The sequence below is a fragment of the Lynx rufus genome, unplaced genomic scaffold (assembly GCF_022079265.1).
Source record: "Lynx rufus isolate CCGP_SWC_20201006 ecotype Redwood Valley unplaced genomic scaffold, mLynRuf1.p SCAF_39, whole genome shotgun sequence".
Taxonomy (NCBI): Eukaryota; Metazoa; Chordata; class Mammalia; order Carnivora; family Felidae; genus Lynx; species Lynx rufus.
In genome coordinates, this window is record NW_025814855.1 from 2544244 (window position 1) to 2570845 (window position 26602).

At 61.1% G+C, this 26602-nt stretch overlaps 1 protein-coding gene across 4 annotated transcripts; it reads left to right on the forward strand.

The window, feature by feature from the left end:
• The first annotated feature begins 1048 nt into the window (after positions 1 to 1048).
• ZNF787 (zinc finger protein 787) lies at positions 1049 to 25830 on the forward strand. Of its 4 annotated transcripts, none has more exons than XM_047094325.1 (4): positions 1049 to 1204; positions 9241 to 9413; positions 14511 to 14599; positions 24664 to 25830. In XM_047094325.1, the coding sequence occupies exons 3-4, from the start codon at positions 14521 to 14523 to the stop codon at positions 25734 to 25736; spliced, it is 1152 nt and encodes a 383-aa protein (XP_046950281.1). In that variant the 5' UTR covers positions 1049 to 1204; positions 9241 to 9413; positions 14511 to 14520; the 3' UTR covers positions 25737 to 25830. The 4 variants fall into 4 exon arrangements, with proteins under 4 accessions (XP_046950281.1, XP_046950282.1, XP_046950279.1 ...); XM_047094323.1 differs by lacking the exon at positions 1049 to 1204 and adding an exon at positions 8050 to 8317; XM_047094326.1 differs by lacking the exon at positions 9241 to 9413 and having other exon boundaries at positions 1118 to 1204.
• The last annotated feature ends 772 nt before the right edge of the window (positions 25831 to 26602 follow it).

The window sequence follows — 26602 nt, forward strand, 5'->3', positions numbered from 1 at the left end:
GTGCTTCCTAAGTGCCTGCCTCACATGAGGAAAGTAGGTGAATCCTCAGCTACTGGGATCAATGGTCCATTATGGGAGGCAGTTTAGGCACGGTCAAATACAGGAATCGGGAGCGAGCCCACGGTTGGAGCCCAGGCTCTGCATTCTCTGCATGTGACTTTCGGCGGGTGCCTTGAGCTCTCTGTCCCTTGTTATCTGCAAAAGAGGAATAGGTTATTAACGGATCCTAATGTATGCAAAGACCTCGCAGGAGCATAACGTGTTATTACCCCCTTAAAAGGGAGGGCACTGAGGCCGGGGGGGGGGGCGGGGGGGGCGGTGAGCCCTCTCAGCTCCAGGGTTGGCTTCAGGTGAAACCTGAGACCAGCATTCCCCTCTCCCACCAGAGGGCAGGGACCCAGGGAAGAAAGGGGCTGGCTGGTCGCCCGGCTTGGCAGGTGGCAGGTGCACTAAACGAGGGCACTGGTGGGTCTTGCCTTGGGGGCAGCAGGTTCCCCCGCCGCCAGCCCCACCCTAGAGATTCGCTCCGGGACCCTAACTAGGCTCAGTCGCGGACACCGGGCAGGGCTCGTCAGGGCTGTGCCCCGGAGCTGCCTCCACAAGCGGACGCTGCCACCGCCTCGAGCCCCGGCACGGAAGGGGTTACGATGATAGAGACGACAGGAGGACCTGGGGTGGCACGAACGGCCCTAGCCGCCACTCTCTCCCACACCTTTCCGCCCCAGGCTGGCGCGGGGCGCCGACCGCGCAGGCGCGAGCGCCGGGAGCCGGGTTGGGGGGGGTACCTCCCGAGCACCCGGAAGTCTCCGCCTAACGGGCCGGGCCCGCGCCTCCTGTCCTGGAAGGGGGCGGGGCCCGAAGCCCCTCGGCGCGCGGCGCCATAGAGCGGGGACGGAGGACCCGTGTCCTAGACGTGTCCGGAAGTGGCTCCCAGGGGCGTCCGCTCCGTACCATAGAGCTTGGGGGGCGGCGGCTAGGGGGTCGCCGGGCTCGCCTTCCTAGAGCGGCGAGGACGGGGTGGAGGCTGGAGGGGGAGTGGGAAGGGGAGGGGGAGCAGCGCGGGCGGAAGCGGCCAGGAAGGTCACTTCCGGCCTGGGCGCCCGTCCCCCTGACCCCAGGGTCTGAGTCGCCGCTGCCGCCGCTGCCACCATCCGCGAGGGAGCAGAGAGGAGGAGTGCGGCGCGGCGGCCCCGGGACCGAGGAGGTGAGGGGAGGGCGCGGGGGCGGGGGGCGTGAACCCAGGGCCGGGTGGGCGCGCGCCTCGGGAGCCGGGCTGCGGGCGGGGGGCGGGCGGGGAGGCGGGCGGGCGAGCGCGACTGGGCGGGAGAGTGCGCGTGCGCGTGCTGGGGGGGCGTGAGTGGGCGCGCGGCCGGTGACGCGGGCGGGCGAGGGCGCGCCAGGCGGAGCCGCGGGGAGCGCGCGTGCGCGGCGCCGCGCCGGGGCCGCGCCGGGGAGGGAGCGCGCCTGCGCAGCGCAGGGGCTCGGGCTGGGGGCTCGGGGGTGGGGCCGCCGCAGCTTCTCCGGCAGGTCGTGGCCGGAAGTGGTGGCGATTCCCGGGGGAAGTTGAGGCCCCGGTGGGGGAAGGGGACGCGCGGGCTGGGCTGGCCTGACCGGAAACGGCGGCCCGGGGGGCGCGTCTGGGTCCCCGGCTTGTCACCCCACCTCCTTCCCCTTTTCAGAGAAGCCCGGGTTCCGCTGCTGCCCTGGGCCGGCTGCGTGCGGCCTTTGATCCGGCCGGTGATTAGGGCATTCGCCCGGCGGGAGGCTCATTCATTCGCTCCGGCGCGGGCGGCGGGCAGGAAGCGCGTGCGCCGCAGGGGAAGTGACTGGGCCAAGGTCAGGCACCGCGTGGCCCGCGGGACAGGGGCGGACGGTGGCCCGGCCCGAAGCCGACCACGAGGCCTCCCGGGCATCTAGCTGTGCTGTTTTATACCCCAGACCCTGTCCGGGTCTCAAGGGGGGGACACCCCGGTTCCTGGAGATACGTGCCACTGGCCCCGTGGGGTCAGGCCAGCCCAGGATGGCGGCATCACCCGATGGACAAGTGACCCACAGGCTCCTCCAGGGCCGGCCCCGTACTGGGCACCAGGGCAGAGAGATGAGCAAGGTCCTGGAGCAGGAGGGCAGAGTCCCCACCCAGATCCCTTATCGGGAGGTGGGGAGGGCTGTGGGAGCCCAGGGCTGGCATCCCTGCACAGCCCAGTCCCGGGGGCTTTCAGGACGGGAGTGACTCGGTGTGTGGTTTCCTGGTGCCAGGCCCCGCGTTGGGCAATGCCGAGGATCCAGTTGGGAGTCAGAGCTGGCTTCTGCTCTGGGGACGCACGGTTGCCATTGATCCTGGCTTATCTCCTCTGTAAGGCTGTAAGCCTCTTTGGCTAAATGCAGCTGGCATTCACCTGCCTGCCTTTGCTGTAGTCCCCTCTGGCCCTCCGGCCTTCTGCCTCAGCCCTGACGCCACTCAGATCGGATTCCGACTTGTGTTATCTCATGTCTTAGTTTTTTCCCTGGAAGCTTTCCAGATCTATCCCCACCCCCACCCCCACCCCAGCCGAGCTGAGGAGCTGGAGCAGGGCTAGGGCTTGTCACCCTGCCTGGCCCATGAGGAGCACTGTGACCAATTAATTAAGAACTCTGGGGTCAGACAGACCTGCGTTCACATCCCAGCTCCACACCTCATACTTTGTGATTTTACAGCACAGACGAGTGTTAACATCTCAATTTCTGTCCAGGTGAAATGGAATGTTAATAATAGTATTGATCTTGGTAGGGAAGCTCTTAATGCTTTCCGTTTAAAGTGAGAACAAACCTCAGAGAAGTGACCATAAACTATGTGGGAACGGCTCCGGGGCCAGGCCTTCCTAGGCCCGGCCTTGTCTCCTGTCTCTTCCATCCTGGTGACCTTGGATCTGTCACTTCCCTTTTTCATGCTCCGTTTCCTCCTTTCCCCTAAGATAGCACAGCCTAGCATTCTTTGGACAACTGGGCTGTGTGCTGGGCCCACGGGTGCAGTGCTCTGCTGTGGGGTGGGAGAAGAGGCTCCCCTGGCCCAGAGTCAGAGCCGGGTGGCACTGGCAGTTCCTGTCCTGCAGCAGCTTGGAGACCTGTTGGGGAGACACACACAGAAGCAGCAAAGGACTGGGGGAATTTCCCAGAACAGCTCCCAGGAACTCTAGAAGCATGTCCTGGGGAAGGTGGTGTGTCCGAGTCTTGAAGGACAGGGAGGGATTGGCCAAGAGGACCCTGGGACTCCGGGGAGGAGGACGGTGAGCTCCTTTGGTTGTCCTCCATGCTGCCCAAGGCCTTGTGTGTGCTGGGAGCTGGGGCCTTGGGAGTCAGCTATGGCCCTGCCCTCTTGGTGGAGACAGACTAAATTTGCTGGCACTTGGCTTTCTGAGCGCCTGGTGGGCGTCTGGTCCTGCGCTTAGTACTCGCTGTTCTGAGCTCTGAGAGGCCCTGGGATGGGGGTGACTGCCCCCAGTTGAGGGGTGGGGGACCGAGCCCCAGGCCCCACAGCTGCATAGGATCACCAGTGTGTGCGAGAGTCCGGGACCCGGCCCTTCACCATCATGCCGCCGCCTGGGGTCTGGGGAGATCCAGGCTGTCACGAAGGCCTCTTAGGTATCAGTCCTAGGGTTGGGGACTCTGCTCTCCCTCTGCCACGGGTGCGTTGTCACGAAGCTATCTGCAGGGTCACTGGCTGGTTCAGGGTACTCTGAGACCCAGCCTCGCATTTCAGGTGTGACTCTGACGCTCATGGTGTCGGCGGCTTTGTTGTAGTAGCACAGAGAGCTGTCGCCTCACGACTGCCGAGCAGCCAGCCACGCCGAGCCTGGGTGGGTGGACCAGGGCCCTGTGCTGCCCTGCGAGACCACCCGGGGAAGTTAAGGAAGCCGGGGCTGGCGTCCTAAGAGCGCGGAGAAAAGAAACGGCCTTGGAGGCTGGCCGACCCGGCTGGAGTCTGTGCTCCTCGACTTCACGGTTTTGTGATGACCGGCCAGCCACCGAAGTTGTCTGAACCCCAGTTTGAACAGTCCTCTCAGGGGTCACAAGGCACGTACTGGGCATCTGGCTCCCTGTTGAGCTCGTCGCTCGCGAAGAGCTCTGCTTTGATCTTGATGCAGGACTCACGAGGGTGAGGAGGCTCACAGGCTGAAGCACCTTGTCCAAGGTCACATGGCTGGGGGGTGGTGGGGCCGATTCTGACTCTGGCAGCCTGCCCAGAGAGCCTGTCCTCTCTTCCGCCTGGGGTTGTGGGGATTAGGATTATGAACCCACAGCACCCTGCACCCAGGTCTGAGATGTAGTTGTGCTTGGTGAGTGGGATCTGTTACTATTATTTGAAAAGAGGACAGTTGAGCTAAGGGAAGAGAGAAGTCTGGGAAGGCTTCCCGGGGGAGGTGCTACTTTTGCTGGGCCCCGGCAGCCCGTCTGCAGGTAGAATGTGGACAAACAGGCCCACTAGAGAATGGGGGTCTGGCCCACTGGTCTGATTGACCAGTGACACACAGGCGGTCTGTAGGTGTGCTTGCGTTTTTTTTTTTTTTTTTCCTGTCCTGGAGAATATTTTTGTTTGTGTAAGCAATGCTTAGTTACTGGCCAAGATTTAAGAATCAGGAGTGTTCACAGACATCTCTGTAGATCTGAATGCTGAGCATTCCCAGATGGTGGCAGGTGGCCTCCACACTCCCCACCCGCCTGCCGCCATAACAGCACAGGGAGGTTCTGGGAATTCTAGAAACTTTTCTCTCTGGGACGTAGCGGGCGGGGAGTGGTGACTCGGGCCTCTGGAGTGTGCCTCCTGCCAGGGCCCCTGGGGTGGGCTGCACCCTGGGTGGGCCACGAAGGATTGGAGGCAGGGGTGCGTGGTGCCCCTGAGGATGGTGGCCAGTCTAGACGGGAGGTGGACGGAAGCGACCAAGCCATGAGATAGACTCCCTGGGAGGCAGTCCAGGAAAAGGGGAAGACAGCGGGTGGGGGTGGGGGTGGGGAGGGGACAGAGGAGCAGGATCGAAACGGACTGCTTTGCTCAGCTCTTTCTGAGAGCACTGGACAACCCGGATGGGGTGCGGGTTACATTCTGGGGAAGTAGGGTCTACTCAGCCGACCCAGGTAAGGTGGAAAGAGTCTGAGCAGACCAATCGTTGTGGAAGGAATGGGACGGGAGAGGTTGACAGAGAGCTAGCTCCCTGTCCCCAGGGAAAAGGGCTTGCGCTTCCCATGGTGCTGCAGACTATCCCTCAGTGTTCAAACCAGAGGGGAGAGCCTGACAGGCCCAGCTGTGGGGGTCGGAGGTGATCCAGGTGGGGGCAGAGGAGGGAGCGCGTGGATTTTCAGGCTTGGAGTGAGGGGTGAAGCTGCCCACAGAAAAGGGAAGTGGGTAGGAGCTGGTGAGGAGAGTGGAGGGGTTTGTGGGCATCACCATCCTGGCCGAAAAGGGGCCTGGGGTCCGAGTGGCCCCTGCTGAGCGAGGGACGTGCGCACGAGACTGCTTGCCGTCAGTGAGCTCTGTGCACAAGACACGGTTCCAGGTGGTGGTGCCCAGCCAGGGGAACCGGGGCGGGGCCTAGGCGGCCTGGGCGGTGACACATGAGTGGACCCTGGAAAGGTGAGAAGGTGCCAGGTGTGTGGAGGACAGGCCATGGGCGGGAGGTGGGGGTGGGATCGAGGGGCTGGGTGAAGCGCAGTGGGCACATGCAGCAGGGTAGTCGAGGCCGGGCAGTGGCGTGAGTCCTGTTCCACACGGGTCCCCCCGCTTACAGTGCACAATTCGGTGGTGGGTGATGTGCTCACAGATAGGTACGCCCATTGCCCCGGAATGTCATCGTCATCCCAGAAAGAGGCTGCACCCACTCCCCTTCTCTGCCCCCCGTCCCCTGGAATCCCTAATCCACGTCCCGTCTCTGCATTTGCTGTTCTGGGTATTTCACGTGAACGGGCTCTCCATGTGTGGCCTCTTCACGCAGCGTGAGGTTTTCTGGGTTCATCCGTGACGCGGCATGTGACAGGATAGCGTTCTGTCGTGTGATCGAACCACAGTTTGTGTATCAGTTTGTCTGTCGATGGGCAGTTGGCTTGTCTCCGTGTCTGGGCGTCGTGGTTTATGCCTCTGTGACCGCACGTGTGCACACTTAGTGCGGACCTGTTCCTGTCTCTGTTGGGTGTCTAGTCAAAGCCGGCGTGACACGATCCCGTGGTGGTTCTGTGCTTTACCTTCCGGGGCCGCCAGTCCCTTCAGAGCCGCTGCCCCATTTCCCAGCCCAGCCAGCAGCCTGTGCGGGTTCCAGGGTGTGCTCCTCCTCGCCAGCTCTTGATGTCTTCTGCTTTCTGTCACCTGTGTTCTGACACCGTGGGACCCTGTTGTGATGGTGAATGAGGCTGAGAGTCTTGTTACGTTCTCCTCAGCCCTTTAGAAGACGTCTGTTCTAGCACTTTGCTCATCTTCAGTTGGGCAGTTTGAGTTGAGTGACTTAGAAAGATGAGTGGGTTGGTGTGGGGAGCAGACTTTGAAGGGGTGTTGGGAGGGAGTGGGCATGGGGAGGCAGGGGGAGGGTGGACGGGGTGGGAAGGAGGAGGCGGGAGGACTGTGTCCTAGGTGGCTGGGCCACGGAGCCCTGTGAGGGGAGGGGAACGTGTGCTCGCTGCCAGCACAGGGGTTAAATAGCCCTTGGATTTGGTGACCCAGAGGCTGGGGGAGTGGTTGGGAGTGGGTGGGAGGTAAGGCAGGAGGTGGAAGTCACAGCCCAGCTCTGAGGGAGGAAGAGATGGGAGGAGAGGGGAGGGCTGGGAGGTGAGGGAGGAAGGCAGGCAGGGGGGTGTCCTGGAGGGAAGGGCCCTGCCAGGCACGGGTTCAGAAGGGGTGGTTTGGAGCTGCTTGGCGCGGGGGAGGGGAGGCAGTGAGATTGGCAGCAGAAGAAAGAGAGGGGCTAATTGGTGGGCTGGCATCCAGAGCAGGTGGGCGGGATCTCATAACAACAATAATAACAATAATTTGTCTGAGCTTCATAGCGGCTGGGCCCTGTCTGCCCCTGTGCTAATTGGATCGCTCAAGGGCCCGGCTCCGGCGGGCTGGGGGAGGCCCGTTCTTCATCTTCAGGAATGGGCGAGGTCACACAGAAGCTGTGGGGAGAAACTGGGGGGCTGGGAGGGAGCATGGGGGGTAGGCGGGTCTCCAAAGGTGTCACAGTGCAGAATCTGGCTTCCTTCACAGCAAGTGGGAGGTGGGTCGGGGGCTGCAGCCCTTCCCCCACGCCTCTGAGATCCTGGGTGTAGGACCCGTAAGCCACAGGCCCCCAGGGTCTGACTGGAGGGCTCAGCAGCTCCTTGAGTGAGTGAGTGGGTAAGTGAGTGAGTGAGTGAGCAAATGAGTGAGTGAGTGAATGAATGAATGAGCGAGCAAGTGAATGAGTGAGTGAGCGAGTGAATGAGTGAGTGAGCGAGTGAATGAGCGAGTGAATGAGTGAGTGAGCGAGTGAATGAGTGAATGAGTGAGTGAGCAAGTGAATGAGCAAGTGAATGAGTGAGCGAGTGAATGAGTGAATGAGTGAGTGAGCAAGCGAATGAGCGAGTGAATGAGTGAGTGAGTGAGTGGATAGTGGATGGGAGAGGAAGGGCCTGGGCACGTGTAGTGAACACCCTTCCTAACTCTTCACAAGGACCCCTGGCTCCTCCCTGCCTCGTGTGCTCACCCCTGGGGCACCTGCTGGTCATCGCAGGGAGGATCACAGTGCTGGGCAGTGGCCGGCAGGGCCCAGCTTCCAGGCCAGGGTAGCACCACTGTGGGCCGTGGCCTCACCCCGTAGTTTGCTTAAATCCCCTGGGAGGTGGTGTAACCCGGGAGTGTGCCCTGCTCCTGGCTCACCCCTGACTGGCAGGTCCAGCGGGAAACCTCCTGACCCCTCAAAAGTCAGAACAAGAAGGTGCGTCGTTTTTTGAGAGCATGAGTGAGCACACACAAGCTGGGGGAGGGGCACAGAAAGGGGGGGAGAGAGAGAATCCCAGGCAGGCTCTGTGCTGTCAGCAGAGAGCCCGACTCGGGGCTCGAACCCACGAGCTGTGAAATCATGACCTGAGCTGAAACCAAGAGTCGGCGCTCAACAGACTGAGCCTCCCAGGTGCCCCAGAAGATGCATCCTTGTCTTTCCAAGGCCTCTGCAAATCCTCTGTGAAAACATGGTTTCCTGCTGTGTTGGGATTAACGTGAAGACTCCTGGCCAGGGCCTGTGTGACCTGTATGCGCTCGGGCCTCATTGCCCCTAATGCTTCATCTGCTGCCCCCAGGGCAGGCTCCATAATTTTTGGGACTCTGCAAAATGAAGAGGTGAGCCCCTTGCTTGTGCAAAAAGCAGGAAAAAAGCTTTTTCCTTTCTTCTGGGGTCTCGTGATCTGTCAGGGTGATTTCACTTGGTATTTGCCGTTGAGCTCCCTCCACGTGGAGATGCCCACGGGAGCCCAGACCCTCTCTGCCCGGGTTTCTCAGGCACAGGGCGTGGCCCGGCTCCAAGTGCCTGGTGCACACTTCCTTGTCCTGTCACAATTGATGTGCCAAACACAGATGCAGAGAAAATTACTGGGGTTTCAGGACAGTGCCCGAGCTCAGGGCCTCCTTCCGACTGGCCTCCCTGCTGAGGCCCCTCAGGCACACTCCTCTGGCCCTCTCTGCTTCCCACAGGAGGCAGAGCACCTCCAGGCCTGGCCAGGGAGTCTGGGTGGCCCTCGTCGCTTTATATCAGGGTTGGCACACATTTTCTGTAATGGGCCAGAAGGTAAATATTTTGGGGTTTACAGGCCAAGGGGCATGATCGAGGATGTGGCGTAGCTACTTAGATATATTTTTTTTTTTTATAATTTTTTTTTCAACGTTTTTTATTTCTTTTTGGGACAGAGAGAGACAGAGCATGAACGGGGGAGGGGCAGAGAGAGAGGGAGACACAGAATCGGAAACAGGCTCCAGGCTCTGAGCGGTCAGCCCAGAGCCCGACGCGGGGCTCGAACCCACGGACCGCGAGATCGTGACCTGGCTGAAGTCGGACGCTTAACCGACTGCGCCACCCAGGCGCCCCGCTACTTAGATATATTTTAAAGGGTGACCATTAAAACACTCAGGTGAAACCCATTGGTAGCAGGGGGTAGCTGATGGGCGGGCGGACCGTGACTATGACTCCCTCTCAGTCCGGTCTGTCCCACAAAGAGGCCTTTTCCAGTGGTCTGTGGGGGAGGTAAGAGTTTCCCCTGCCCTCTTAGGGTTTCCTGCTGTGGCTAAAACACATCAATGGGAGAAAAGCACGCGGATTGTGTTTCCACAAACACGGGAGCCCAAGCGAGAGAAGTGAACACCCAGAGAAGTTCGGAGGCCAAGGTGCTGCAGCCCCTGGAGGACAGAAGGGTCCCCCTGGAGGGGACTGGAGGACAGAAGGGTACGTTAGGAGGTCCGTTTATCCACACTTCCTTCTCTGGCGTCTGGAGGGAAGGATGGTCTTTCCTCCTGGTCCAGGGAGGGCACTTTGCTGTGCGGGTTTCATTTCCTGCTTCCAGGAAGCAAAGTGGCCTATTTGGGGTAGATGGCCCTGGTGGTGGCCCTGATGGAGCCCTGCCTCTGCTCTGTTCACAGGGAGCCCCATGTGTCGCTGCACTGGCTCCCTCACTGCCTCCGTGTGGGCACCAGGCTCCTGGCTCTGGGTGACCATCTGCTGGCTGCCCGGGAACTTCACTGGGCCGTGGGGCAGCCGCTGACACCTCGCTGTCCGGCACAGCGAGAAGGGGTTCCTGTCCCCGCCGCCCGGCCCAGGTGCCCCAGAGCCCAAAGGTTCCCTGGGGGGCGGGGCAGGACGGGGGCAGGAAGGGGACGGAGCGAAGGCCGAGGCCTTCTTGCTGCAGGAAGCTGGCCTGCGGTGGAGGCCCGGGGCCGGGAAGTCCCTGCTGTCAGCGACTTACACATTAATTCAGGGGAAGCACAGCATGCCCACTTGGCAAACAAGTTTCCGTGCACAGAGGAGGGAGCCAAGCCGGCTGTCCGGGCCCACCTCCTTCACCCCAACCCCGCCAGCCACAACCCTGTGGGCACTTACCGGCTCTTCCCTGTGGCTTACCTCGCTTTTCTTGAGGACACAATTGGCTTTGTTAAGCGGTTCATGAATGGGGCAATGTTTCATTTAGCAAGTAGAGATGCTCCCTTCTTGCCTCACTTTTAGCATTTGTGGCCTTGTTATCAGGGGGCCCTTACGTTTTTTGAAGTCTGTCTTGTTTTTTTTATTTTTTGAGAGAAAGGGAGCACTAGAGAACATAAAGGGCAGAGACAGAGAGAGAGGATCCCAAGCAGGCTCTGCCCTGCTAGTGGGCGAGGAGCCTGATGTGGAGCTGGAATTCGTGAACCGTGAGATCATGACCTGAGCCAGTTGAGACTTGGATGCTCAACCGACTGAGCCCCCCAGGCAGGAGCCCCAAGTCTTTGTTTTTAATTGAGGTGTAACTTACATGTGGTGAAATTCACCCTTTAACGCGGACAGTTTAGCGGCTTCTAATATATTCATAAAACGTTGCGCAACCGTCACCATGGTGTGATTCCAGAGTTTTCTCATTCCGTAAAAAGCCCGTTAGCGGTCCCTCTCTGTCTCCACCCCCAAGCCCCTGGCAGCCGCTCCTGTCTGTCCTGGCCGTCCGCATAGATGCAATCTGCTGTCCACATCCTTTGTGGCTGGTTTCTTCCTCTGGTGTTTATGCTGCGAAGGGCACTGCCGTGAGTGTTCGTGGGCTGGTCTGCGTGTGGACACGTGCTTTATGTCTCGTGGGTGTGTGCCTAGGAGCGGAGTCGCCGGTCACAAGGTAAGTCTGTTTACCACGTGAGGAGCCGCCAGACTGTTGTCCACGGCGGCCGCCCCGTCCTGCACGCCCGCCAGCCGAGCATGAGGGTTTTTGTGGGTTCGCGGTTACCCTGTGTGACCCGAGGGCCATCCGGCTGCGTCCACTTTGCCCCCTCAACACCCAGCGAGTTTCCCATTGCCATACGCGACGGCTGTCCCAGAAAGGAATCAATTTTTAGTCTTTCCCCTGTTACAGAAGTAATTACCCGTTAACGTAAGAAGAAAAAATAGAGAAAACGAAGATAAACAAAAAGAAAAAAGTTAAAGTCACTTGTCTGCTATCATCAGGGGGCATCAGGACCGTCGTCTGTGAGGCTGTGACATCTGTGGGATTTACTTTTTCTTAAAAAAAGTTTGTTTTTAATGTTTATGTTTGAGAGAGAGAGACAGAGCGCAAGCAGGGAAAGGGCAGAGAGAGGGAGACACAGAATCCGAAGCAGGCTCTAGGCTCTGAGGTGTCCGTGCAGAGTCCGACGCGGGGCTCAAACCCACAGACCGTGAGATTGTGACCTGAGCTGAAGTTGGACGTTTCACTGACTGCCCAGGCAGCCCTCTGTGGGATTTTCTTAAGCTCTCCCACCGGCGCTGATGGCTTCTTTCCAGTTTTTCCCTGCTCGAAATCTGGCTGTGATGAACTCTTGTTCCCCTGCAAGCAGCGTTTTTCCAGGTTCGGGTTTTCCCCTCTAGTTAGTTTCTGGAGAAGGCGGTTATCTGGTCAGGGTCAGAGCATTTGCGGCTCCACAGCCGAGTGGCCGGACTATGCCAGTCTGGTTTCATCCGAACCGTGTGTGGCACCCGCTCTTGGCTGGGGCTCACTGGGCTCTGGGGTGCAGTCCGTCCTCCCTGTGGGGTGTGAGCGGGTGGGTGGGCAAGGGGGACACAGTTGCAGGGCATTTGTTCCTGCAGCCTCTGTTCTGTTCACGCCCATTCAGGCGTGTGCCACGCGCCTATCCTCAGCCCCCATCGGCACCTGGCGCTGTTGTGGGTGTCGGGCACCTCGTGGGTCCCAGGGTGGGGCAGATTGGGGGCTGGGAGGCCTCTGGGGAGGTGATGGCTCAGGCAGACAGGGTGGAACATTGCTCGGGGGGCCTCCCTCCCTCATCTCCACACCCTCCTGGACCTTGGGAGACCCTGTGGCACTGCACGTGGCACTGTGCGTGCCGAGTGAGTCCTGGCTGCCCACCATCGGTGCTCCTTCCGTTGCTGCAAGGGACCTCCAGGACCTGGCGCCCCTACATCAGTGAGCCCCAGTGTTGTGACGGTGCCCAGCTCAAAGGGATCACCACGATTCAAAGAGCTCAGTCCTCCGTTTGGCCTTCTGGGCTCTGCAAGAGCATCCTCCCAGCCCTGCATCTCCAGCCTTGGGGCCTTTGTACCTGCTGTTCCTGCCACCAGCATCCCTCCCAGTCCATGCTTCTCCTGCGGCCCCTCCACCTGCGAGATCCTCTTCTGATGCCTTGGTGCAGCTGCCTGTCTCTCCCCTCCCCTCTCCTCCCCTCCCCTCCCCTCCATGAACTTCACTGTCTCACTCACCTGCTTGTTCATCACTGGCAGGGACCTCCTGTGAGGCTGGGCTGTGGCCTGTTCACCACCCCGTGCCCATGGGGTGGGGGTGGCAGGGACAGGTAGGCAGGAAGGGACTGTGCCACCGAGCACATGCCGGCCCCTGCAGAATTGCTGGCTCTCCCGCCTTGTCTTCTGGTTAGTCCCATAAGTGCCCTGTGTGGAGGGGGAGCCTCTGATCAGTGAGGCAGGTGCCTCTGGGTCACAGTGGGCGCTGTGACCACGCGTGGGGGTGAGAGCCTGCACAGGGCACGGTCTCCTGACCTGGCCCCACTTCATGGCGGCTCCCTGTCATGGTTGGTGGCACGGTGGCCATGAGAAGGCCTGGGCTGGGGGCTCCGACCAGGGGCTCCTCACTGCCTCCCCCCAGCGCCTCCGAGTCAGCTGCTTTCCATCCCTTCGTCGGTGTCCTTCGCCTGCCCCCTGCCTTGGTCTTTGGTTACGTCCTGTGCTCTTACGGGTCCTTGTGATGACTGGTTGGGTGTCAGGAAGGCAGAGCGGTTGGGGCCAGGGGCTCTGTGGCCACACTGTTGGCATCTTGTCCCTGCTCCCTGGTGATCTCCCCTCTGCTGCGATGGGATGGTGGTCGTTCAGAGCGTGTCCGTGCAGGGTGATGTGGAGCCGGGGCTGGGGGGCGGGAAGCTCTTGGGAGGCGTGGGGGGACAGCAGCATCTGTCTTCCTGCCGCTTCGCAGGCCCTGCGGGGTGGGGCCGGCCGGGCCAGGCTGTCCTGTTCGCTCGGACCTGGACTGCGTGTTTGCAGTTCTCTGCGTGCCGTGTGCCTTCGGATCGCTGCCGCTCCTGCCTCAGTTTCCTCACCTGATGGTGGGGCAGCGGTGCTGCCTGCTCAGAGTTAATGGTGTCCGTACCACGTAGAACAGGGCCCAGACCCAGGAGACGTGTCTGCGTGTGTCTGTTAGCGGGACGGCCGGTTGCCTGGCTTCCTCTCAGATGTCAGTAGAGGCCACTGTGGGGCGGAACGGGTTTGGAACGGTTGGTTCCTTTGGTGCCTGGGTGGTGGTGAGCCCCTTGTCGGTGGGCGATTCGAGAGAAACGGATCGGGCAGGTTGCGAGGAGGTGTGTGGTGCGGGGGGGCCGATGGCTGCCGTTCCCAGATGCTGGGCAGCAGGGGCTGCCCTGTGAGGTCCTGTGGCAGGCGAAGGACCCCGGGGCGGTTTTCTCAGAGCTGCGTGCGCTCACCTTAAGGCAGCAGCTCCCTTGGTTTGGGGCCCGAGGGCCTGACGGTGCAGAGGAGCCCTTGAGGTCCAGTCGATTGCTCCTGGCCTGCTACAGCCTCCTGTCAGAGGTCCTGCCCGCTGCAGGCTTCCTGCCAGGGAGTGAGGCCACACCAGGGAGCGGGTCCCGAGGGGCCGAACGCCTGGGGCCGGGTGCCGCCTAGGTCTCCCACCCTGCCCGAGTCTAAGACACAGGGTAGTAGACGCCTGCCCAGCTCTGCTCAGTGCACCATGGAGGCCGGAGGGGGCAGGAAGAGGTGGGGGGCTGTCTGCCCCAGGAGCCAGGCCTTGGCCCTTGGGGCCAGTAAGGAGGTAAGGGGTTGGGAGGGCGTTGGGGGCTGTCTGGCTGCCCCTCTGAGTGCAGGTATCCTGGGGACTCAGCTACCTCCCCCAGGACCCTGATGTGGACTCTGTCTTAGTTCATGCACGTTTGAGACCACAGAACGTGACCCCGTGGGTGACCTGGGTGCCTGCGTCGGTCTGCTTCCCCGTGACGTTGGGCGTGGGCCCGGCATGCCAGCCCTTCAACCCTGTGACTGGCGGGGCGTCGTGGATGGAGGGCTTCCTCGCTCCTGGGTCCCCGGCAGGTCCAAGGTGGCGATTACGTGTGGGGCGGCCGTGGAGGCCCAGGCGGGAGGCGGTGTCTCGCCCTGGCGGTTCTGGGACACGAGCCTGGCTGGCAGCCGCTCCTCCCCAGATCGGGTGTGGCCTTGGGCTGGTCCCCCATGCAGGGTCCCTCAGGTACCTGCTGCCACACGCCTTCTGTCTGCCGGGGCCGTGCTTGAGCGCGGATTGGAGCCAATGCGGCGCCTGGCATCCTGTGAACTCTGTCCTTCCGTCTCATCCTCTCCTGACAGGGACCCAGACATGGAGCTTCGGGAAGAGGCCTGGTCTCCGGGGCCGCTGGATTCCGAGGACCAGCAGATGGCCAGTCATGAGAACCCAGGTGAGGTGGCCTTGGGCGGTTCTTGGCCGATCCTGCCCCCTTCCTGGACCCCGGCCCCCTGCACCTCTCCTCCTGTGGCTCTGGGAGCCCTTGGGGGCTGCTGCTGTCCGTCCCTCCTCCTGCCCTCATGGCCCAGCCCCCTCGCCCCCCAGCGGCCTGGCCACGCTGCCCTGTGCTTCTCCCAAGCAAGAGACTGTAGACCAGGGGGCGGGTGTGACAGGGTTGGGGTGGGACTGTGACCTGAGCTGACAGGACTACAGGGGCGGCTGTCTGCTGGGTTTTTGGGGAAAGCTGGGTATCTGGGTTTTTATGGGAAATGTTTCACTTTTTAAATACTGGTACCTTGTTTTATTTAATAAAGCATTATTTGGGTTGAATAAAACTCCTTTTTGAGCTCGTGGGGCCTGGGGTTTGCTTGCCGGGGGCTTTCCTGTAGGGCAGCCGGGAAATAAAGCACGGACGTTCTTCTCGTGCTGCTGATGAAGTGTTTTCGGCCGGGGCCGGCACCGAGTTGGCAAATGGCTTTTACCGTAAAGGGCCAGAGGGGGGATACTTCTGGTTTTCTGACCCTGTGCCCTGCCCTTGCAGCAGGAAAGCAGCCGGACCATCTGGAAGTGAATGAATGTGACCACGTGCCAATAAAACTTTATTTTCAAAACAGGCACTGAGTTCACCCCCTTGTGCCAGTGTACCATAGTTGCCAAGAAAAGGGTTATGAGGGCCCGGACCACACGTGGGGGTAGATGTTATTACAAAGCCCCGGGCCGCTCCCGCTTCTTTGTTCTAAGATCGTCTGGAGGAGAAGGAAGAGCAGCTCCTTGCTGGGAGGGCCCCAGCAGCCTTGGGTACGGAGCAGGAAACCGAGTCACGGGGGCTCCGTGCTTACTCTGACCCAGCTGCCCCCACCGGGAGGACCCACGCCTGTCCTTCCCTGGTGCGCCCCCGGGCCTGCTCCCCCTCCTTCTCCTGACCTGTGTTCTTGCCCTTCTAGCCCCCCCTCCCTTTTTTTTTTTAAAGTTTATTTATTTTGAGAGAGAGAGAGTAAGAGAGCACAAGCAGGGGAGGGGCAGAGAGGGAGGGAGAGAATCCCAAGCAGGCTCCGTGCTGGCAGCACGGAGCCTGACACAGGGCTCGAATTCACGAACCGTGAGGTCATGACCTGAGCTGAGATCGAGAATCAGACACTCAACAGACGGAGCCACCAGGTGCCCCAACCTTCTAGCCCTCTTAAAATTAACTTAAAAGCCTGTTTTGTTGTGGAAATTTGAAACATGAGTGGTGTAACGACTGTTCATTTCTTCTGAACTCTGGCGATCCGAGACCCTTCACCACTCTTATGTCCCCACTTGTGCCCTCTTCTCCCCCTGGAGCAGTTACAGAAAATTCTAGACGTTGTATCATTACACCTGCAAGTTCCCAGAGGTGCAGGCTCTATAAGAGCACGACCAAAACAACAAGGACACAGTGCTGACCCCACCTAATGAAACACCCAGTCCCTGTCCAAACACCCCGTTTTCTCCAGAGTGTACGTCTGCCTTTGAGTAAGTTAGTTTTAGTTTTATGATTCCTCCGTTAACTTATTCTCCTTATAAAACCTTGAAAGTGTACAGGTGGGTTGTCTCATCCCCCTTGTCCAGCCGGCTGCCCTGAGCCTGTGCTCCCCATCCCCCACTGTGGTGTCACCACATTGTGACCCTCCCTCCGCTCAGCTCAGCTAGTGAGCCCCGTGCCCGGATGCTTCCAAGCTGCTGGGCACTGCTGGGCGTCCCACTGTTGTGGACACCGAGCTGCTGGGCATCCCGTCGTTGTGGGCCCGCCAGGTTCCTGCCTCCCTGTGCACAGAGCCTCCCGTGGTACCGTTACTGTGCCGGACTCCTGCCCTGATGTCCCGAGGCCCCGAGGCCCCGGCTGGCTGCCGCTGTGGTGGCTCTGCTGGTGTGATTCCCTGGGCCTGCCCGAGAGGGATGTTGGGCCTTCGGGGTGGGGAGGACACGTGTGCACAGGCAGGCTGGGCTCCGTGGAGAGTGGAGAGGAACGGGGCCTGGTGAGCGGTGAGTGAGAGGGGCTGGTGTCTGCCGGCCCCCGAGAGCGAGCTGGAGCCGGGAGAAGGCAGGTGGGGTGGGCCTGTTGTCCCGTCCCAGGGCCGGAAGATGAAGACTGGGAAGTGCTGTCGCGGCCCTGAGTCGCAGCCACGTGGCCCCAGGCATCCCTGGCCGTGGAGGCTGGGACTGCACCCCGGAGTCTCCCCGCTCCCCCCAGCTGACTGAGCTCCACGCAGTCCTGTGGCCACCCTTGTCCCCGGCTGCCAGCGGCAGCTCCTTGAGGTAACCTGCAGTGACCCCCACGCCCTGCTCCGCTCACCTGCCGGGGTCACCCGGGACACCGTCTGTAGCCTGGGGCTGTCTTCCAGCGGCTGGAGGGGTCCCCGTGCACAGCTGGAGGCGGAACCACAGGGAACCGTCCTGGTGGCTTGGACGGGAAGGACGCGTGGTCTGGGATGGCAGGCTGCAAGCAGGGTGCTTTCGGGGGTGGTTAGCTCAGCCACTTCTCCGTGATTCCTCCGCGAGCCGCCGCGTCCTGGCCCTGGGTGGCCTTCTGCGTGCTGTCCCGGCCGCCCCCACGCTCCCGAGTGGAGCCTCAGCTCTCAGGTCCGCCCAGGCACCCGCCCGAAGTGAAGGACGGGAGGGGCACGGCAGATGCAGAGAGGGCCGCCCAGGCCTCTCTCCCCGTCAACCCCGTTTGGGTCTGGTTGGCCCAGTCGGGGACGCGTGACGTAGGGGGTGGCTTCAGGGTCACCATGCCTGGCTTGTCCCAGCTCAGCCCTGTGCTGGGGATTTTCTGGCGAGGAAGACAGGACTGACCGTGGGCAGCACCCAGCAGGGTCACACCAGGGGGAAGGGCCTTTTCTGGTGCTCAGGAGTGATGGGGAAGCTGTCTGGGCTGCTGTGGGAGCAGGGGTGCCTTGTACTTCCCTGGAGGCCGCCAGCCCCTCAGGAGCTATAGGTCGTGGGCCTGAGGCTCGTTCAGGCCACGCGTTGGGTGGTGGGGCCTCAAGGGGCGGACCAGGAGGTGGGCTTGGGCTCCAGCCCATGGTGTCTGCAGGACGTTCCAGCTCTCTGTCCCCACAAGTTTGAGCGTTCCCGCCCCACCTCTCACACGCCTGCACACTCGCCCCCAGCCCCTCTGTGTGTGTGTGTGTGTGTGTGTGTGTGTGTGTGTGCTGAGCGTTGAGGTAAAAGTCTCGGATGAGTCCTACTGCTGGCGGCACCCAGGCTGTTCGTTTCCCCTGCTGCTCTATTTCGGGCGGGATGCCGCCATCCTCTCCACGCCGAGCTGGCCCCTGCTGCCAGGCCGTGACCCAGTTTGAAGCCCGCTGCTCCCAGGGCAGGCGGCCGGTCACCCGGGCGGTGCTTGTCAGGCAGCTCCGCACACACGAGAGAAAAGAGCCAGGGGGTCGCGTTTCCTTTCCCTGGGGTGCACTTGCCCCAACCATCTGTGAAACCGCAGGAATTTCTGTTTTCCCCGTGTTGGGATGTTTTGGGGAATGGTGTGCAGGCTTAGCTGGTGCCGTTGTCAACAGAGGCTGGTGTCTTAGAAGCACTTCTGCGTGTCCCGGGCTTGTCCGGCCACCGGCCGCCCTGGGAGGCTGGGATGCCAGAAACAGTGCTGGGCGGGGAGGCTGGGCCACCTCCAGGCAATTTGATGGTTCCCAGGAGTGCCCAGGAGAAGGGCGCCTCCTGATGGCCCCAAACTGGCCGTCCAGGGTGGAGTTGGCCAGAGGTGTGGGGTCAGGCAGTGGCAGGGGGGGAAGAGCCGTCCAGGCCTATCTGGGCTTTAGCTACAGAGTAATCCAGAAAAATGGGTATGTGAATAGAAAAGACCTCGTGATTCTGAGGAGGGCGCCCTCCCAACAGGAAAGATGTCAGCTGGCATCCAGAAGTCACCTGCCGGAGGATGGGTTCTGACCTCCCTCTGCCGCGCCCTGGAGTCATTCCATAGAGCTGCCCTCAAATGCTGCTTCTGAGCCCAGCACGATGGCAGCCCTGGACTCCCCCCAGACCCACACATAAAAAGCCACATGCCCCAGGCCATGCTGATGACACACACCTTAGTGTGAAGGTGCCCCCGTGAGCCCCCAAATACGGTTGGATGGGGACAAACCAACTGCCCCGGGCCTGTGCGCTGGTAGCATTGTGCTGGAGGGAAGAAAGGGAGGAAGAGCCCCAAATAGCCCTCGGGTTCACTGGAAGGCTTGGGGGTCCCACTGAGGCCAGCACCTGAGATTGGAGGTGTTCTGTCCAGACTGGGAGCAGGGAGCTCGGGGCCGCAGGAAGGTCTGAGGGGCTGGAGTGGCCTGGGGCCCACGCATGGGCTCTGGTGCCCACCAGGTCGAATGCCCTGCCAGGGCAGGACCCACGCGGGGTGGAACCTTCCAGGAGGGGACCCAAAACTGAGTGGGAACTGTTCTTGACCACAGATGAAAACAGGGGTGGCCGCAGAGCCAGGAATCCTGGGAGAGCGTGGCACAGACTCTCAGCCATGAAGCGAGGACGTTAGAAGCCAAAACACTACCCGGAACCTTGCCCCCACCCCGCCCCCACCCCGAAAAGCTATTAGAATAAAAGGGAACATGGGCAGATAACACCTCCCCAGATAGGGTCAGAGGGCAAAGTCAGAACACTCAGAAGCAGGGGTGCACAGCCCAGCAGTGAGTTTGCAATATGAGAGATTTCACAGTGATGCCTGAAAGAGAAAAGTCAGGGCAGAATAAAAACAACACATTCCCCAAGAAAAATTGGAGATAAAAAGGAGGGACATTTTATTTTATTACTTTATTACTGTTATTAAAATTTTTTAAATTGTATTTAAATCCAAGTTAGCGAACATAATAGTGTAATAGTGATTTCAGGAGTAGAATTTAGCGTGATTCAGCACTTACATATGATAACCAGCGAGAAAGGACATTTTACGATAAAAAAGGGGGGCACCTGGGTGGCTCAGTCGTTAAGCGTCTGACTTCAACTCAGGTCATGATCTCATCATTTGTGAGTTCGAGCCCCACGTTGGGCTCTGTGCTGACAGCTCAGAGCCTGGAGCCTGCTTCGGATTCTGTGTCTCCCCTTCTCTCTGCCCCTACCCCACTCATGCTCTGTCTCTCTCTGTCTCTCTCAAGAGTAAATCATTAAAAAATACCTTTTTTAAATAAAAGAGAAATGAAGAAAGATTAAAACGGACTAAAAACTGAAGCTAGCCAGAACCCCAGTGATTGGAGGGGGCAGTCCTGCAGAAACCCAAAGCAAAGACAGGGAGTAAATAGGGAACCTTCCTGGAATGCAAAACTTAGGTGTTGAAAGAGCAAATCACAGATCTGAGAGTGTCGCGTCAGGAGAGCAGGCCCCGTTCTGTTCGGGTCACTGGCTGCAAACCTCGGGGCCTGTGGGCAGAGGGCGGGTGCTGGCAGTGTGTCAGCAGCCCTTTGTGCCGAAGAAAGTGGAGCCGTGTGTAGGATTCCCGGGGAAGGCAGAGGGAGCCAAGGGTCTTCTCAAAACTGACGGGGGCGCCTGGGGGGGCTCAGTTGGTTAAACATCTGACTTTGGCTCAGGTCATGATCTCGGGGTTCCTGAGTTGGAGCCCCTGCATCAGGCTCTGTGCTAACAGCTCAGAGCCTGGACCCTGCTTTGGGTTCTGTGTCTCCCTCTTTGCCCCTCTCCCATTCACACACTCACTCAAAAATAAATAAACATTAAAAAACAAAAAACTGACCCACGAGTTGGAGGCGCCTGGGTGGCTCTGTCCACCGCATTGTGGGCCCTCCTGAGGAGTCTTAGCAAGTGAGGCTCGGACAGACACTGGCGAGGACAGACAGGCAGTGAGCCCGCTGGGCTTCATGAGACCCCGGGAGGTAGGGTAGGTCGGGACCGCACAGGTGGCTGGCAGAGGACCGGCTGTGAACAGGAGTTGCGCACCCAAAGCCACTCTTCGTTTGTGTTTTCAGGAATCGTAATTGGCAATGGTGGGATCTCTCTCCGATTCTGGGCCTGGCGTCCAGGTCTCTGGCCCGCACTGAGGCAGCTACTTGCTCCTCGGTGGTTATCTCGAAACTAACGTGGGGTCAGCAAGTAAGTAACTCTGGGGCATTCAGATTCTCTCCTTCCCCTTTGAAGAGGGGAGATGCAGAGATCACAGAGAAGACTCTAGAAAAACCTGTAGGTCCGGATTTGTCTGGGAAGTGTCAGTGTGAACTCGGAGGAATTTTATTGTAAGGAGAGAAAACAAACAGTGATCCTCTCCTGATTGTGGTCTTGAAGTATTTTCCGCCAAAAGAGCCCAGGGCCTCCTGGAGAAACAGCGTGTTTCACGTCCGGTGGGACACGTCGATGAGCCTGGAACTTCTCAGGCTGGGTCGCAGGGAAGCCGCCAGAAGACCCCCTGCGCCCCGTCTGGGGGTGTGGAGCCCCCGCAGCTTGCTGTGGACGGGACACTGGGAGGTCCGCTAGCTGTAATGACGGCAGTGGAGTGAGACCCACCATATGCGTTTACATCCAGGAGTTCATGGCGACGTTGAGAAAGGGAGCTCTGTTCTGCACACTCAGTGAGTCGGGCCACCTGAGTGTTGAGCGCCAGTGGCTGCTGACCGCACAGACAGGCACTGCGGACGCCGATGGCACGGACAGACAGGCATGGCGGACAGACATCGTGTACCTTTGAGGCAGGGGCAGGGTCTTCGGACAGCAGGTCTGGGGACGGAGTCAGTCACCTGCTGAACCGCACGCAGCCCGCGCTCTGTGAGCAAAAGCAAGACACAGGGGAGTCTGGATTGAGAGAGACTCTCAGACACTCCGAACTGAAAAGTAACGGACCACAGGGACGCCTGGGTGGCTCAGTCGGTTGAGTGTCCGACTTCAGCTCAGGTCATGATGTCGCCATCCGTGAGTTCAAGCCCCGTGTGGGGCTCTGCGGACGGCTCAGAGCCTGGAGCCTGCTTCCGATTCTGTGTCTCCCTCTCTCTCTCTGCCCCTCCCCGGCTCATGATCTCTCTCTCAAAAATAAGTAAACATTAAAAAAAAATTTTTTAAAAAGTAATGGGACAGGGCCACACTGCAGCTTCCGGGGATGCACGTGGGCAACAGAGCCACCGAGAAATGCAGGGGCACATGGTGGGAGGGGTGAGTGCGGGAGGGGCTTCCCTGTGGGTGGCCAGGCCCTGTGTCTTGCCTGACCTGGGCACTTGTCTGTCCGTATTTCTGTGTTCAGCTCCGCATTCCATTCTGGGGTCCTCGGAGTCCCTGGCTGTGTGTTTTACAACAGCAGGGCTAACGTCGTTGAATTAAACCACCAGCTTCAGCCCCAGAGGGTGGTCCGCTTGAGGCCCTGAGCTGGGCCAGGTCGAGACAATGTTTGCTGTGAGTGCTGGTGCCAGGAGACCCCTCTCCTCCCCTCCCCTCCCCACCCCTCCCCCTCCCCTCTTCTCCCCTCCCTTCCCTTCTTCTCCCCTCCCCTCCCCTCCCCTGAAGGGCAGTTACTTCTGCTATTTTTGTGGAGTGAGCTCTTTCTACTGGTCACTACACTCCTCTATTTCCAGCAGTTCCTTGAATCCTCTCAGAGAAAAGCCCCTAGTGAGGAGGGGGGTCAGAGGGCAGCTGCTCACTTCCTGCCTGACCCCCAGGCTGGCCCTTCACCACCACCTCCGAGCCCAGAGCCAGCCGGTTCTCGGAAAGCAAACACCAGCATCCAGAGGTCCTCAGAGGGCCAGGAACCCGCAGGTTGGAAAAGAACCTGCCTCCCAGAGTGATGAAAACCCTCCCCCCTTAGCAATTTCTTTAACACCTGCTTGAAAAAGCAGTGGTGTGTGTGGGCAGCTGGACACAGGCAGAAAATTCACTCAGCCTGAGCTGAGGCATGTCACAAAACCCAGCCGCCCCATCAGCTGGAGGCCACAGCCCGTCCTCCTGGATCTCGTCCCACTCTGGACCAGGTGCCCAGGTCTCTGGCCCGCACTCATGCGACCACACTGCTCTGGGGTGAGGACGAGCCCTCGACCTGGGGACCAGCGTTTCACAAGCCTCGGCTGTACTCAGAATGTGCGTGGTGGCTGTGTAAACACCCTTCGTAGCTGAAGATTTAGTGAACACAGCGTACTGTTAAACGTTCTCCACAACTTAAAAAGCAAAACGTCTTTTTTTTAAAGTTTATTTATTTTGAGAGAGAGAGAGAGAGAGAGAGAGAGCACCTGTGCACTCATGAGCAGGGGAGGGGCAGAGAGAGGGAGTCCCAAGCAGGTTCCCCACTGTCAGCACAGAGCCCGATGTGCGGCTCCGTCTCATAAACCATGAGATTGTGACCTGAGCCGAAATCAAGAGTCAAACACTTAACCGACTGAGCCACCCAGGTGCCCCTCGCACGTCCGATTTTGTTCTGTCTTTCTTTCCCTCCCTCTCTCTCTCCCTTCCTCCCCCTCCCCCCTCTCTCTCCCTCCCTCCCTCCCTATCTCTCTCTGTCTCTGTCCCTGTGTCTCTGTGTGTCTCCACCGGACGTGCTAGTAACTCCATTTGTTGGTTGATGTTGACACCAAAACGGGCTCCACCCTGTTCTTCGGAAGCCCCACCCCTCCCGACTTCCTACCTGCACTTTTTTGCTCCAGATGATTCCGTATCCGGTACAGGCCAGATCCCAGGCTCCCTGCCGTGGAGTGGTGGGTCTTCAGAGCCAGGGTCACGCGGTGCTGAGCCCCCTGCCCTAGAGCTGCTGAAACGCCAGGCCCGGGGCAGCTGAGCGAGACCCTGCCTTCCCTGCTGGTTCTGATGCCACTGTCGGGGGGGCCCCCCCTTGGAGGAGCACTACCTTAGTGTGCGGTGCAGGGGCGCGGGGCGGCTCTGCCTCTTCCAGGTTTTGATTGGTCTGCGTGGTGCCTCGGGTTCTGTGCTGTAAAGACCCGATTCATAGCACCCTGCTCACAGGACCTAATCTCACTGAGGCTGGTTAAGTACCTAGCGCCAGCCTCTGTGCGTCCTCTTGCTTCTTTGTGTGTTTGCCAGTGTTCCCACGGGTTGGTGTGCGAGCCTGTGGGCCCGGCCCGTGCCCGGTTGTTGGATGCAGGACCGGTCTGCCCTGGGCTGGAGCATGTGGTCCGGTGAGGGAAGGAGCGGGGAGAGCAGTGTTTGAAGGGAGCCCGCGGGCGCACCCGTGGAGGTCGTGCTGATCCGGGCGGCACATGCGGGGTCCCGGGCTGAGGCCCTGCTGGCCGGGGAGAGCAACGGTCCTGGTCGCAGGTGCACAGGGGCCTTCTCTGAGCTGAGCCAGTTGTGGGGGGGGGGGGTGGGGGCGCAGCTCCCTTACCGTGGGAGATGGCTCAGGGCCCCACACTTCTTTATTGTTTGTGCGGGGCAGACAGGGACCAGTGTGAGGGCTCTGTAACAGAGGCTCTGGTATGTGGGGTCACACTCCAGGGCAGCGGGACTCCCGTGCTGGCCTGTGGTCCCTGTGATACCATTAACCAGACCAGTTCCTCCTTCCTGTTTCCTCACCCGCACCGGGACAGTCTTCCTAGAGCCCAGGTGTAACACCCTCTCCCCCAGGCCTGCCTTTGCTTCTGGGCTGCGGTCCGAGCGCCCTCACTCTGGGGCCTCCCTGCCCCAGCCTGGTGCTTGGGGTTTCAGGGTCATTTCCTGGACTTCCACTCATGTTCCTTCATGTTGACGCTGTTTGTTTCCAGACATTTCTGGAGTCCCTGCCGTGTCCCAGGCATTGTTCTGGGTGTGGGGGAAGCAGCTGGGAGGGAAGTCTTGAGTGTTCAGTAAAGCCATGAATGTTCAGTAAAATGCTAGGGACTGAGCGATGCTCGAGGAAAACAGGGCGGGTAAGGGAACGGAGACCGAGAGCGTCTGCTCAGCCGGGTCTGTGGGCAGGGCTTTGCGCTGACCGGGCCTAGCCGCCCTCTGCGATCACAGGGGGTCCCGAGGCCAGGCCCGGTGGAAGCCCCAGGCTCTGGCTCCTGGACAGCCCCTCCCCCCGCCCCCAACCCCCAGCCGTGACTTCCCTGACTCTCCTCCCCTCTTGCCTTCTAGTGGACATCCTCATCATGGATGATGACGACGTCCCCAGCTGGCCCCCCACCAAGCTGTCCCCGCCCCAGTCGGCGCCCCCCGCCGGCCCCCCGCCCCGGCCGCGGCCCCCGGCCCCCTACATCTGCAACGAGTGCGGCAAGAGCTTCAGCCACTGGTCCAAGCTGACGAGGCACCAGCGCACGCACACGGGCGAGCGGCCCAACGCCTGCGCCGACTGCGGCAAGACCTTCTCGCAGAGCTCGCACCTGGTGCAGCACCGGCGCATCCACACGGGCGAGAAGCCGTACGCCTGCTCCGAGTGCGGCAAGCGCTTCAGCTGGAGCTCCAACCTCATGCAGCACCAGCGCATCCACACGGGCGAGAAGCCCTACGCCTGCCCCGACTGCGGCCGTAGCTTCACGCAGAGCAAGAGCCTGGCCAAGCACCGGCGCTCGCACAGCGGCCTCAAGCCCTTCGTGTGCCCGCGCTGCGGCCGCGGCTTCAGCCAGCCCAAGAGCCTGGCGCGCCACCTGCGGCTGCACCCGGAGCTGTCGGGGCCCGGCGTGGCGGCCAAGGTGCTGGCGGCCAGCGTGCGCCGGGCCAAGGCGCCCGAGGAGGCGGCGGCGGCGGACGGCGAGATCGCCATCCCGGTGGGCGACGGCGAGGGCATCATCGTGGTGGGCGCGCCCGGCGAGGGGGCCGCGGCGGCCGCCGCCATGGCGAGCGCGGGGGCCAAGGCGCCGGGGCCCCGCTCGCGGCGCGCCCCGGCCCCCAAGCCGTACGTGTGCGTGGAGTGCGGGAAGGGCTTCGGGCACGGGGCGGGGCTCCTGGCCCACCAGCGCGCCCAGCACGGGGACGGGCTCGGGGCGGCGGGGGGCGAGGAGCCCGCGCACATCTGCGTGGAGTGCGGCGAGGGCTTCGTGCAGGGCGCGGCGCTGCGGAGACACAAGAAGGTGCACGCCGTGGGCGCGCCGTCCGTCTGCAGCCGCTGCGGACAGAGCTACTACCGGGCGGGCGGGGACGACGACGACGACGACGACCACGAGGCGGCGGGGGGGCGCTGCAGCGAGTGCCGCGGCGGGGAGGGCCGGTAGGGGCGGAGGCCCGGGGGGGGGGGCAGGGCCCCTCGGGCTTGGCGGGGACGACGGCCGGAGCAGGACCCGGAGGAGGCGGAGACATGGACAGAGGCGGCGGGGGGGGGGGGGGGGGGCGGTGGCCTCCTCGTCTCGCTCCCCTGCGCCGCCCCGCGGTCGGCGCGGTGCAACGGGCGCCCCCGCCCTGCACTCTGCCCCCGGCCTGGCCCGCCCTCCCGGTTCTCTTCTCGGTGAGTCCGGGACAGACCGTGCGGAGAACTGGAGACCGGAGACCGAGAGAGAGCGGCCCCTGGCCCCTCTTCCTCTTCCCCCGCCGCCTGGGGCGCTCGCGAGGGGTGGAGAGCAGCCGGGCCCCTCCCGTGCAGGGGAGCCTGGGGAGGGAAGGGAGAGAGGGCCCTTTTCCCTTTAGAGTTTTCGTTTGATCGCGCCCGCCCCCTGACTCCCCCCTCCCGTTGTTTTTTTCTCTTCTTCCCCGCGGGTCCTGTTTTTCTTGGCCCTCGTCCCTCCTCCCCTTCCTGGGTTTGGGGTCGTGGAGGAGCGCTGGAGCAGGACTAGCCCCTGTTCCCAGGGTAGCCCTCAGAGAATGGGGTCCCGTCTATTCCCGGGCCTGGACGGGGCTGAAGGAGGGGTGCGGGGGCAATAAATCGCACTATCTGATTGTCTTTGCTCTGCCTGGTTCTTGAGTTGGTAGGGAGGGGGGAGGTCGCTGCCCAGCAGTCACAGGGGGGACAGCAGCAGATGGCTGAGCAGCTGGTTCCCTCCCAGGCCTGAAGAGTGACCTGACCGGGTCACCTGCACTGGGCTGTGGGCCTTCCGGACAGAAGGTCGCCTGGCCGGCCTGGGAGGGTCTGGGGCTGGTTCAGAGT

Bases quoted from the DNA above. Each gene is read 5' to 3' on its own strand.
- ZNF787 (XM_047094323.1), top strand. From the start codon at position 8,231: ATGCGCTCGGGCCTCATTGCCCCTAATGCTTCATCTGCTGCCCCCAGG. The intron at 8,318-9,240 runs GTGAGCCCCTTG...CTGCCCTCTTAG, and splicing joins GGACTCTGCAAAATGAAGAG to GGTTTCCTGCTGTGGCTAAA. The intron at 9,414-14,510 runs GTACGTTAGGAG...CTCTCCTGACAG, and splicing joins GGGGACTGGAGGACAGAAGG to GGACCCAGACATGGAGCTTC.